The 12,030-nt window shown below is 48.0% G+C and overlaps 1 protein-coding gene across 4 annotated transcripts in view; it reads right to left on the reverse strand.

Moving 5' to 3' along the window:
• CHD2 (chromodomain helicase DNA binding protein 2) overlaps positions 1 to 12,030 on the reverse strand; it is a 106,614-nt gene that overhangs the window by 57,959 nt on the left and 36,625 nt on the right. For all 4 annotated transcript variants that reach the window (XM_063142432.1, XM_063142433.1, XM_063142431.1 and 1 more), the window contains 6 exons: positions 8,840 to 8,901; positions 7,689 to 7,832; positions 6,052 to 6,201; positions 3,564 to 3,697; positions 2,922 to 3,147; positions 2,498 to 2,598 (listed from right to left, as the gene is read on the reverse strand). In XM_063142432.1, the coding sequence (XP_062998502.1) occupies positions 2,498 to 2,598; positions 2,922 to 3,147; positions 3,564 to 3,697; positions 6,052 to 6,201; positions 7,689 to 7,832; positions 8,840 to 8,901 (817 nt within the window). The remainder of the gene's footprint in view (positions 1 to 2,497; positions 2,599 to 2,921; positions 3,148 to 3,563; positions 3,698 to 6,051; positions 6,202 to 7,688; positions 7,833 to 8,839; positions 8,902 to 12,030) is intronic.

The raw sequence follows: 12,030 nt of genomic DNA on the forward strand, positions 1-12,030 counted from the left end.
AGCTAAAAACAAATTAAACCATAAACCTAGTTATAAATAAATACCATGATTTTGTGCCTTGACATTAAAGCACCAATGAAATAATGAAAGCATGAAATTTCTGTAGCTTGCACATTATGTTTAAGAGCTTTAACACAAAGACCGCTACTGGGTTTGCGTGTGTGCTTAGCACAACACTGTTACATCAACACTGTTGTAACACGTGCAAACTCCATAATTCCTGTAGCGATGGTAAAACTTTCGCCTCCGCTATAGAGCTTTCAACAGATTAAAGAATTAGTTGATCAGATGTGTTTATTAAACCAACCAGGTCATCACAAAACTCAAAAAGCGTTAGGGGATTTTTTTTTTTTAAAAAAAAGTCAATAAAATCAAGGAATTACAAAGCCAGTTTCAAGAACCACGTCTTTGATGCATTGACGTAAATTTAGGTCCTCTTTTTATAGGACACATTTCACCTGATCAAAGAACTGATTTGGATAAGTCATTGGCATCTGGCATTCTAATTAGTTGGTTCTCAATTAATTTCTCTCTTTTTGTTGTTTATTCGTTCAGTCGCTTCCGAATCTTCGTGACTTCATGGACCAGCCCACACCAGAGCTTTCTGTCGGCCGTCACCACCCCTAGCTCCCCCAAGGTCAAGTCTGTCACCTCCAGAATATCATCCATCCATCTTGCCCTTGGTCGGCCCCTCTTCCTTTTGCCTTCCACTTTCCCTAGCATCAGCCTCTTCTCCAGGGTATCCTGTCTTCTCATTAGGTGGCCAAAGTACTTCAGTTTTGCCTTTAATACCATTTCCTCAAGTGAGCAGTCTGGCTTTATTTCCTGGAGTATGGACCGGTTTTATCTTCTTGCAGTCCAAGGCACTCTCAGAATTTTCCTCCAACACCACAGTTCAAAAGCATCTATCTTAAGCATGTTCTGTGTTGTTCTATATTACGCCCTACGTTTTCAACTGAACCAGCTGCACTAATTCTGTAAGAACTTAACCAAAGAAGTGGCACTTGAAAAATACTTTGCAGCAGGCAGTGTTCCTATTCCAGGTTCCAGCCAGCCAGGCCCTCTCTCAGGATATGCTATTCCATGCCTCTCCATTTTTCTACTGTCTCCACGAAATCCAGCCGGCATACTATTCCCACCAAATCTGATCAATCTTCATTGAACTGTTTTTTTCCTCAATGTTTTCTGTACTTCTGGAAACCTTGGGGGTTTCCCACGCCTGCCAATAACTCCTTCTTGTACATGGATGGTGCCATTTTGGCTGATTAACTAAATGGTTAAGGGCGCAACCCTATCCATGTTTAGACAAAGAAGTCCTACAAGTCCCATGCTGGCCGGGGAATGCTGGGAGTTGTGGGACTTTTTTCTGTCCAAACATCATCATCATCATCATCGTCATCAATAGCCGAATCTCCCTGCATAGGATTACACCCTACATAGGATGTATAGGGATACATTTGTATGAAGGTTTTTGAAATATCAAAATAATTGAAAAGAACGTTACAAGAACCTTCCCCAATGTTGGTCTACAACTCCCATCAACCCCAGCCAGCACAGCCAATGGCCGACCATGATGGGATCTGTAGTCCAAAACATCAGTAGGGCGCCGGGTTGGAGAAGGCTGGTGTACAATGCAATTTACAAAACAAAAGGCACCACTCATTGTTAAAAGGAAAGCTGGCAGTTAACAGTTTAACTTTCCATTTCCATGTTTATTTGTTTCTCTCTTTAAAATATTTATCTGCCACCCTTTAACCATGTTCTGAAGACGACTTTCTTAAACATCAGACCAAAGTAGCCTCAAAATGAACAGCTTTCAGTCCTGCCGATTAAATGGTTTCCTTGTTGCTAAAGATCAAATCATCCCAGGCAAGATCTTGTCGATTAATCCAGTGGTTCCCAATTAGCTAAGTACTGCGGACCCCTTGTTTTTCAAATGCCAAGCCATGGACCCCCTACTTTTGAAAATTTTGTTATCTCTATGGTAGTTACCTGTGCGAAGCAATTTTCTGGAGAAAATAAGGGGTAGCCCCTAATAAGCAAAGGATTTTAGGTATACTAAAAAACAGACCATAAAATTTGTGATATTACCTCGCAAAAATAACAATGATTTAGTTAGGAATATAAAGACAAATTTAATTTTACTAACGTCTAGTTTACAACTGAACAAATTATGACGCGTCTAGCAGCTACTACACCTAAATGTGATGGGAGAAATCTTGCCTCTTTTTGTCCCAAATAATCCCTTCCACATCCAGTTCAATATTTCCTACATTAATCTCAAATCTGGATCAACATTGAGCATATTTTCTTTTATTAAAATGCGGACCTTGCAGAGCTAATATGTGAATGGTGCCAACGGACCCCCTGGGCGGGTTACGTGGACCCCCTGGGGTCTGCGGACCACCAATTGGGAACCACTGGATTAATTTAACCTACTCCTTGCAAGGTCCTGCTGCCTACGACACTTGGGGCGAAAAGAGTCCACTGCACTCACCAATCACCCTCTCCACAATCTGGTATTGCTTGTTCAACTCCGACGCCAGTTCCTGCTGGCAGTTGTAGTACTCCACGTCTTCGGGGGAGACCTTGGCCAGCCTGTGCAGGAAAGAGACGGATAAAGCCCTCTGCGGAGAGGGCGCTGAGCGGAGCTCAGGCATGCAGGCGCCGTCCTGCCCGCACTATTCCACGAAGAGCCGGAAGACGCTTGGGTGGAAACAGGAAATGGTTTCGCGTCCTCGGCAGAGCTAAGAGCTGGACGTGGCAATCCGGCTCTGGAATTACTTCTCTGCAAGCAGGGAGCCAAAGTCAAGGCCTTCCACAGCAAAACCACACTCCAGCCACCTTCAGGTGCGATGCGGCTGCGTCCCTCGCCGCTTCGCGAAGTACGGGGCGCGAGATCCTCCGAGGGGGAGACCTACCATTGCTTGATCTCTTCCTCTTTCTTCTTGAAGTTCTCCAGCTTCTTCAGGCCTTTCACTTTCTGCTGCTGCAGGGAGTCCTCGCTTTCCCACGTGCTGTGGATGTACGACCAGCCCTTCCACTTGATCAGGTACTGGGCCTCCCCTTCCTCCTTCTCGGCGTCAAAGTCGGCACAAGGGTCGCCGTTGGCTTCCGTGGCGTAGACGGTGGTGGACGCACCGGTGGCTGTCGAGAGGAGGCCGATTAAGGCTAGATTAGACCCGCAACAAAACGTTCCAACCTGGGACACTCCTGTGGAGTGCAATTTTCCGGGGAAGGGGGGGGCGCTGTGAAGGCTGGTGGCTCTGATGTCCGTGGGGCGGTGAATCTGCTTCGGGTTTCAGTCAGAACTCTTTAGAGTTCTGATTGAAACCCGGAGTGGACTCACCACCCCACGGCTGATTATAATCGTGTCGTGTAGGGAGGCCCCCATTGATAATCAATCCATGGAGGTGATTCTTAACCCACCATTGGCTACTGTGTTGTCTGAATGCAGCCATTGTTTCATTCTTTCAACTGAACACCACCCTATCACAGCCAGCTGAGAGCGGCCGCTGGTCCAACTCGGTAGGAGCCGGCTTCCTATGTTCCAGTGCACTCACCTCCTTTTTTGCCCACCCTCCCGTCCAGCACTTTCTCGATGGTCTCGCTGTTATCCTGCTGCTCCTCAGCCCCTTCCCCCGTCATCTCGATCAGGTCATCCGAGTCCGTCTCAAAGTCGTCATCTTCCTTGTAACTATGGGGGCAGGAGCAAGAAGAGACGGCGTGAGGCTCTTTCTTTGACCTCGAGTTTCCTACAAACAAGAGCAGGGGCGGGGAACGTGCGTCCCTCCGGATGCTGTTGGAATGCAGCTCCCATCAGCCATAGCTAGCCTGACCCACAGTGAAGGATGCTAGGAGTTGCAGTCCAGGAACATCCGCAGGGCCCTGCGTTCCCCATCCCTGAACTAAAGGGAAGGATCGTCCTGACCTTTTCACAAAGGGACCCTGGACAGCCACAACCCCTGCGTGGACGGCACTGCGTGGACAGCATGGGCCCACCACACCCTAGCGTTGCCCGTGTTGACCAGCAGTGCCTCTTCCAAGGCTGCGCCTCTTTTAAAGGGCGGTCCCAAGCAAAGTACACGCTTTGCAACTGCAGAGCATGTCCTTTGCTGCGGGGAAGGGCTTGCAGCTCAGGCGCAGAGCATGAGACCGCATACTTTGCTTGGGAGCGCCCTTTAAAGAGAGGTGCAGCCCTGGAAGAGGCACTGCTGGTCAACACAGACAACGCTAGGGTGGGATGGACCCATGAGCTGATGCAGTATAAGCAGGCCTGCAAATGTCCGGCACTCTCAAAAGCCCAGGCAAGCCTGCTCGGGTGCCAAGCAAAACCGCAGCCTGCATGCACTATGCGAAACGAGCACACCCGCGCATTGCAAATCTCAGGTTGCAATTCATTTTAACGCCTTTGCATCATTTACTCTTGCTCTACTCAGGGGCACGGATACGGAATTCCCTCCCTGAAAACCTCGCTCGGCCACCTCTTTGATTGGCAAGACTTCAGCAAACGTGGCCGTCACGTTCAAGCATATCTTCACACGCATAAGCGCTGGAGACCTGCTTTATTCCTAAACTGAAGCAGATGCTCTCGGGAAGCATGAACACATGCGGTGCTCTTCCAGCACTCCTGCACAACTGGGGTGTTCAGCTGGGGATTAGGAAGGCACAGGAGCCTGCCTTAATTCCAAGCGAGACAACACACCTATAGGGGCTGTCCATGCAACACACTAACCCACACTCAGAGGTTGAGTATGGGTTGTTTTGAACCGTAGGTTGTTTGTTGAACCATGGTTTAGCTTGCTGTCTGAACGCAGACAGGGTGGCTTGTTAACCATGCAGCGTGGCTTATTTTTTCTTGGACACGCCACCTTTAGAAGCCATGGTTTGTTGCTGGGTTGTTCAGGGTGAGAATACCAGCCTACCCTATAGGCTGTTTACACAATATGCTAACCCACACTCAGTGGTCGAGTGTGGGTTGTTTTGAACCCTGGGGGTTGTTTGTTGAACCATGGTTATCATGCTGTCTGTATGCAGCCAGGGTGGCTCATTAACCATGCAGGGTGGTTTATTTTCCTTGAACATGCCACCTTGAGAAGCCATGGTTTGTTGCTGGGTTCTTCAGGGTGGTTCACAAGGCACATTGCATGGTTAGCAAACCACTCTGACTGCGTTCAGACAACACGCTGTGAGGAACACATGCTGCGTTCAGACAACACACTAATCCATGGTTTAACAAACAACCCACACTCAGTTGGCATGTTGTGTGAACAGCCCCATAAGACTGATGTTATCTCTGTGTTGCAGACTAGAGAGGAAGGCTGAGACTGAGAGAGAGAAACGCTTGTTTAAGGACACCTCTGTGTAGAAATACTTGACAGACTTTTGGGGGCCTTTTAGCCTAGAAGCAGCACAGAAATCAAGTATAACATAACCAAAGGCGCCTTCTCAATGGACTGCAGGCGCGGGGTCTTCAAGCTTGCCAGATCTATTTTTGCACCCACTGGAGCCTGATGCAAAAGACATCACCTCAGAATTAAAGAATTCTGAGCCCAGAAATTCATTTTGAGCACCAGAACTCAGACCTTCCACATTAAAAAAAAACCACCCAACAACAAAACCAAAAACCTCCCACATAAAAATCCACTCCTTTTTACCCCAAGCTTTCCGCATATGAATGGTGTGTGTGTGCAGGGACGGGACGGGACGTCATTTGCTTGCTGCTACTGTTAAACGCTTGCGAGTCACAAAGCTGATCTAGTTGTTATTTATTTATTTATTTATTGCATTTTTATACTGCCTAATAACCGAAGCTCCCTGGGCAGTTCACAAAAATTAAAACCATTCATAAAAGCATGATATAAAATACAGGATAAAAGCACAACTCCTGCAAATCATCCAGAGATCGACCCGTGGATCCAGTTCTCCCATCTTCAAACCCTTGGGTTTCTCCCAAGCACTTAAGCCCAACACACAGGCTACCGCTCTGACCCAGACATTAACTTGGAAAGGCCTCCTTCCCTGACATGAGGAGCTGATGGCACCCATTACCTGACGTTTTTAGCCACTCGGCGGCGGGTCTGTCTTTTGGGTGCCTCGTCATCCTCGTCGTCGTCGTCGTCCTCGGATGACTCAGTTTTCCTCCTCCTCTTCCCACGCTGGACCTTGAGCACCTTCTTCGCAATGGTTTTGGCCACTGCTCTAAAATGAGCAAAAGACAGGAAGATATAATACAGTCTGTGGAATACGAGGAGCCGGGTTGAACCAGGGCCACACCAGGGTGGGTGGGTTCCCAACCATTTGGGGCCAGTGGGCACGTTTGGAATTTTGAGGGTGTGTTGTGGACGCTTCCATAAAATGGATGCCACCGGGGGGGGGGAGGGAGGGGGGATGACCCATCACTCCTTTTCCTGAAGGCAAACGGGAGACACTGAAAGGCAAATTACTTGCCCCAGAACCTAAGTACAAAGCAGAGATAGGTCTGAACTCCAAAACACTAAGAGAGCAATCCTATGGCCCCTGGACAGAGTCTGGGGGCCCATTGGATAGTTTGGAGACAATGGCAGCTGCCTCTCCAAGGTTCCCTCCCGCTCCACAGTGTCCTTACTAAACAGGCAAAAATGCCCCTCTAGCAAAAATGTTTCCCTCTCCCTCTGAAGAGTACTTGCTAAACGGGACAAAATGCCCATCTAGCAAAAATGCTTTCCCCCCACAGAGTACTTGCTAAACAGGAAAAAATGCTCCTCAAGCAAAAATGTTTCCCTCCCTCTCCGCAGAGTCCTTGCTAAACAGGAAAAAATGCCCATCTAGCAAAAATGCTTCCCCCACAGAGTCCTTGCTAAACAGGAAAAAATGCCCCTCTAGCAAAAATGTTTCCCTCCTACTCTGCAGAGTCCTTGCTAAATGGGCAAAAATGCCCATCTAGCAAAAAAGCAGAGTGGCAGAAGCACAGAAGCAAAGATCGCCTCCATGCTCCACCTGCGCTGTAGAGGTTGCCCACCAGCCTCTGAGTTTGAAGGCTGATGGGCATCCAGATAAGAGTGAGCCCTAAACCACCCTTCTGAATGTAAATGAAAATGGGGTTGGAGAGCAGCCCTTCACTTTGCAGCATGCCAGCCTCCCAGTTTTAAAAATAAGTTATTAGAAATATATTGCAATAAAATAAAAGTCAGGAGAGGCAGGGCGTCTGGTGGGCACCAAGAGAGATCCCTGCGGACACATTGGTGTGCACAGGCGTCATGTTGGAAACCCCAGGATCAGGCCTTGTAGAGAGGAAGGATGTAGAGCCGGGGGGTGGGGAGGGAGAGGACAGCTAAAGCAAGCTGCCTGTCGGAGCCACGTATGAAGCTGAGCCAAGTCCAGAAATGTGAACCGCCCAGAGAGCTTTGGCTATTGGGCGGTATAAAAATGAAATAAATAATTTTTAAAAAAAATAGCGCCAGGAGGGATCATTCCACAGAATTACAGGGAAGGTTACAGTTGTTCAGTCCTGCTCCTGTACTTCTAATCGGAAGGGTGGGCATGCAGAAATCGAAGGGGTGAAACTTTTACCATCCCTTTATCTCCACGCTGGGAAAACTTTTATCTTGCTGAACGTGTGCATGGGAGGAACATGATGCCAGGGAGGGGTGTGAGTGAGTAAGTGTGGCGATCCCAAGGAAGACAGCACCTCCAATCTCTTCTCTCACCTCCTCAGGACAGGCCTCCTGGCTCTCACTTTCTTCTGCTCCGGCTCACTTTCCGCGCTGGTGCCTTGATCTTGACCATCTTCGTCGTCATCTTCTTCTTCGTCATCATCATCATCCCCAGAACACTCCCTCTTCCATTTCTCTCTAGATTTAGAAGAAAAAGAAAAAGCCCAAAGGCGCATTTGTTTACTTTCTGTATACCTTCCCCGCAGCTGATTTATTGTGATCATTATTGCTGGCGCTGCTAAATAAATGCCATTTCAATAACATTATTTGTCCTCAAATGGTGGCTCAGGACCCACAATGGGTTGCAGCCTGATCCGGGGGTGGAGAGGGGAGGACAGGATCACATGAGCAACACCACTACCACTCCTTTGCTTAAGGGTTCTTTTTCCTTTAAAAAAGAAAAAGGGGATTTAATTGTTGAGTAGAAAAGGGGACTTCGGCAGGTGCTGCTTGCTCCACAGGAGTGAGAAAAGTTGCATCAGCCAAAATTCCCTGCACTGCACAAGTACTGCGCATAACAGGAGTCCTGCGTCCACAAGCTTCGCATCTGACCATCCTAAAGAGAAAAGAAGAGGGGCACGTTGCCTCAAAACGTTAAGAGAGAGTCTCACGTTGCAGGTTGTCGAACCAAATACAGTCTGACTTGCTTCTTTCTAGAACTGGAGTGAGGAACGTCCAGCGGTCAGGGGCCCAATTACTCCCCGCTGCCCCCAGAATGTACTAGAGCTTGCACACGCACCCCGCGGCAGCCAAAACCGCCGCTGCAAAAAGAAAAAAACCCTGCAATTTGGCACAGGAACATGGGATGTGAAAAGTTTGCACCTTGTTCAGAAGTAGAATCACACCCCGGGGATGATTCTCGGGGGCAGAACTTTGCTTCTGAACAAGATGCGTGGTCCCTTGCTTTCATGAAAATTGGGGGAGGGGCTACAATATTGGGGGGGCATACGTTGCCCACCCCTGCTCTAAAATGTTCAGGTCGTTGCTCCGATTAAGCACAGAAGCCTATGCGGACTGCACAGAGGACACAGAAAAGATGGACAGCGAGCGTTTGAAGCGTTAAGTGCAGATAGGAATCATAGGAACCGTTCTAAGAAGGAAACCCGGCTTTTCTTCAGAAACAAGACACGAGCCTCAAAACTTACGTTTTTTTCATTTGCTTTTGGCTTCTTCTTTTGGGGCTCTCACTCTCAGACTCGCTATTACCCTTAAATGAAAGGACAGAGGAAAGGGGACGATAAAAGAGGCTGGTTGGAGGCAGGAGACCATCACGCTCAACATCCGTGGCCGTCAGAAGGCAGCCGGACACACAGTCGTTCACACCCCATCCGCAAAAGCCACACCATGCCACACAGACAAAACGGGGGGGGGGGGGGGCTCAGCGTCGCTGTGCAAAAAAAGTACCCCCTAGGCAGCACCATTAGTGCTTGCAAAGCTGACAAGTTTTTAAAAGAAAGCCCTGATGCACCAAAGATGTGCACGGGGGCAAAGAGAAGAGATAAAAATCAAGAAAGCAAAGAGAGAAAAGAACTGAAATGAATGATATAAAAGCTACATAGGTAGTTGCTTTATATTGAGTCAGGCCATGGGTCCATCCAGCCCGATATTGTCGACGCTGACTGGCAGCAGCACCTCTCCAGGGTTTCAGGCAGGGAATCTCGGAGGACGGCAACAAGAGAGAGGGCCTTTTCTGTGGTGGCCCCCCAACTGTGGAACAATCTCCCTGATGAGGCCCGCCTCATCTTTTCGGCGCCAGGTCAAGACTTTTCTCTTCTCCCAGGCATTTAGCAATATGCAATTAGCCTGGGTTTGTTTTTGTAGGTTTTCGTGGTTTTAAATTGTATGTTTTTGTGAGTTAAAATTTTTGTATATTGTTTTTAAGTGTTTTTATCCTATGTAAACTGCCCAGAGAGCCTCGGCTATTGGGGGGGGGGGTATACAAATGTAATAAATAATAATAATAATAATAATAAATTTTTCCCGCCCTACCTGGAGATGCTGAGGATTGAACCTGCGAACGTCTGCATCCAAAGCAGGCGGTCTCCACTGAGCTATGGAATGAAGAGGCCAAACTAATTTAGCAAAGATATTCCCCAAACGCTGTTACCACTGCAGCAGTCAGAAAGGAACTGGGCAGGAAGGCGCAGGTGGGCTTACCTGAGCCTCCACTTCTTTTAAGAGAAGGGCACACATCTGACTGGCTCAGCTCTAGAATGCCCCAGGCACGGCTCTGCATAGGAACACCCCCCACACACACCCCGGCCAAGGTACCACACAGAGACCGCAAAGAAGAAGACCAAGTCTTACATAACAAGGGTGATTTTGGAAATAGTTGCAATTCTAAGGCTCAGTACCGCAGGTTCTGAAGGCGATCTCGTAACAGATCTCCCCATGTCAAGAAAAAAAGGCTCCAAGTTGCCCCAAGAGCGGCAAGTTCTTTCAGCATGCAATGGGCACTCCAGGGGTGAAAAGACCAGCAGAGGAAGGAAAGTGAATATTAATTGACATAGCCCTGATGGTTGTGTGCTACCTACAGTATCCGAGGCAGTAAGCCTGTGTGCACCAGTTGCTGGGGAACATGGACCGGAGGGTGTTATAGTACTGATGTCTTCCTTGTGGGTTCCTGGTCAACAGCTGGTTGGCCACCGTGTGAACCGAGTGCTGGACTAGGTGGACCCTCGGTCTGATGACATCAGAGCATGAGAGTTTGGTTCAAGGGGGCAAGAGGGGATCAACGGTTTGCTGTGCAAACCGTTTACGTCTGAAAACAAAGCTAAAAGCCAGACCCCTCCCCATCTTCAGGTCAATGGACTTAAGCTTCATGGCTCTAGTAGTAGTAGTATTTATTACATTTATATACTGCCCATGTCATGTCTAACCCTACTGCCCCTGTTTTGGGAGAAGATGTTTCAAGTAATCAATCAGAATCAGATTCAGAACTAGAAGACACAACGCTAAACACTAGCTAGCCTGTACTAGTGGGGGAGGAAGCTCTCACGGGCGATTCCCCAGCCCGGAGTCAGCTCTCTCTAGAGCTTATCTCTTCAAAGCCAAATCCTACACACTCGGTGGGAAGTGAGCCTTCTTCTGGAAGTGAGCGTCCCGACAAGCTAGCTGACGCTAGGGTCTACCAGAAGCTGAAACGCACAGAGTGGAAGGAAGGCGTGAGAAAGTCGGTTCGATTGCGCCAGAACTTGCCTCCGTACCAGGCGCTTGTCTTGTTTAGTTTGCAAAGTTTTGCCTAGGGGGACGTTTCCAAGAAGTTAGGATCTATTCAGGTAGAAGAGACATTTGTTGCTTAATAAAAGCTTTGTGGATCACTTAGCAAGCCTCCCATCGAAAGCAGGAGTGTTCTGAAGAAAAAGACAGCCCATAGCCAAAGTTCTCTGGGCGGTTTAGTAAAGGCACATCATGCAGCAACCTGGCTAAGAAGGTCTGGCTGTGGGGAGACCACCTGCAGACTCTTACATACATGGTCTTCCATCCCATCGTGGAAGTAAGGGGGCATATAAACGTAATAGAGAAAACAAAATCCATTTGGATCCTGGCCTGCAAGTGTCCATTTACTGATTTCTTTAGTGGAAATGGTACTGCGGGGGGGGGGGAGTGAGAGGGAAAGGGGGGGCATCAAGAATAATAGTTCTGAGGTTTTTCCTATTTAAGCTCCTATGAAAAGAAGCTCTTGAGCTCAGCAGTGAGAGGCACCAACATGGTCCAGAGTGTATGTGACAGGCAGACCTGGGACTGAATAGGGGTAAGAAAAACAGCAGCTAAGCTGGGTGCAGGAATCCAAGAACATCAGGGGCAGAAGAGGCAGAATAAAAAGTTCCTTCATTAGAATGTGTTTCTTTTTAAACAGCTGGGATTGTTTAGCTTGGGGGAAAAGGAGGCTAAGGGCAGACCTGACAGAGGTATACAGAATTATGCAGGGTGTGGAAAACGTAGGCAGGGAGACATTTTTCTCCCTCTCCCATAATACTAGAACCCAATGGGGTCATCCCATGAAGCTTATTATTATTATTATTATTATTATTATTATTATTATTATTATTATTATTATTATTATTATTATGTTATAAAGCAGCATTAATGTACATGATTGGTGGGAGATTCAGGACAGATCAAAGGAAGGACTTCTTCACACAGCACACAGTTAAACTATGGAACTCACTACCACAAGATGTAGTGATGGCCACCAATCTGGATGGCTTTAACAGGGGGTTGGACAAATTCCTGGTGGGAAGGCTATCAATGGCTACCAGCCCTGACAGTTATGTGCTACCTCCAGTATTTGAGGCAGTTAGCCTGTGTGCTGGGGAACATGGGCGGGAGGGTG

Source organism: Elgaria multicarinata, chromosome 16 (genome assembly GCF_023053635.1).
Source record: "Elgaria multicarinata webbii isolate HBS135686 ecotype San Diego chromosome 16, rElgMul1.1.pri, whole genome shotgun sequence".
NCBI classification, from domain to species: Eukaryota; Metazoa; Chordata; class Lepidosauria; order Squamata; family Anguidae; genus Elgaria; species Elgaria multicarinata.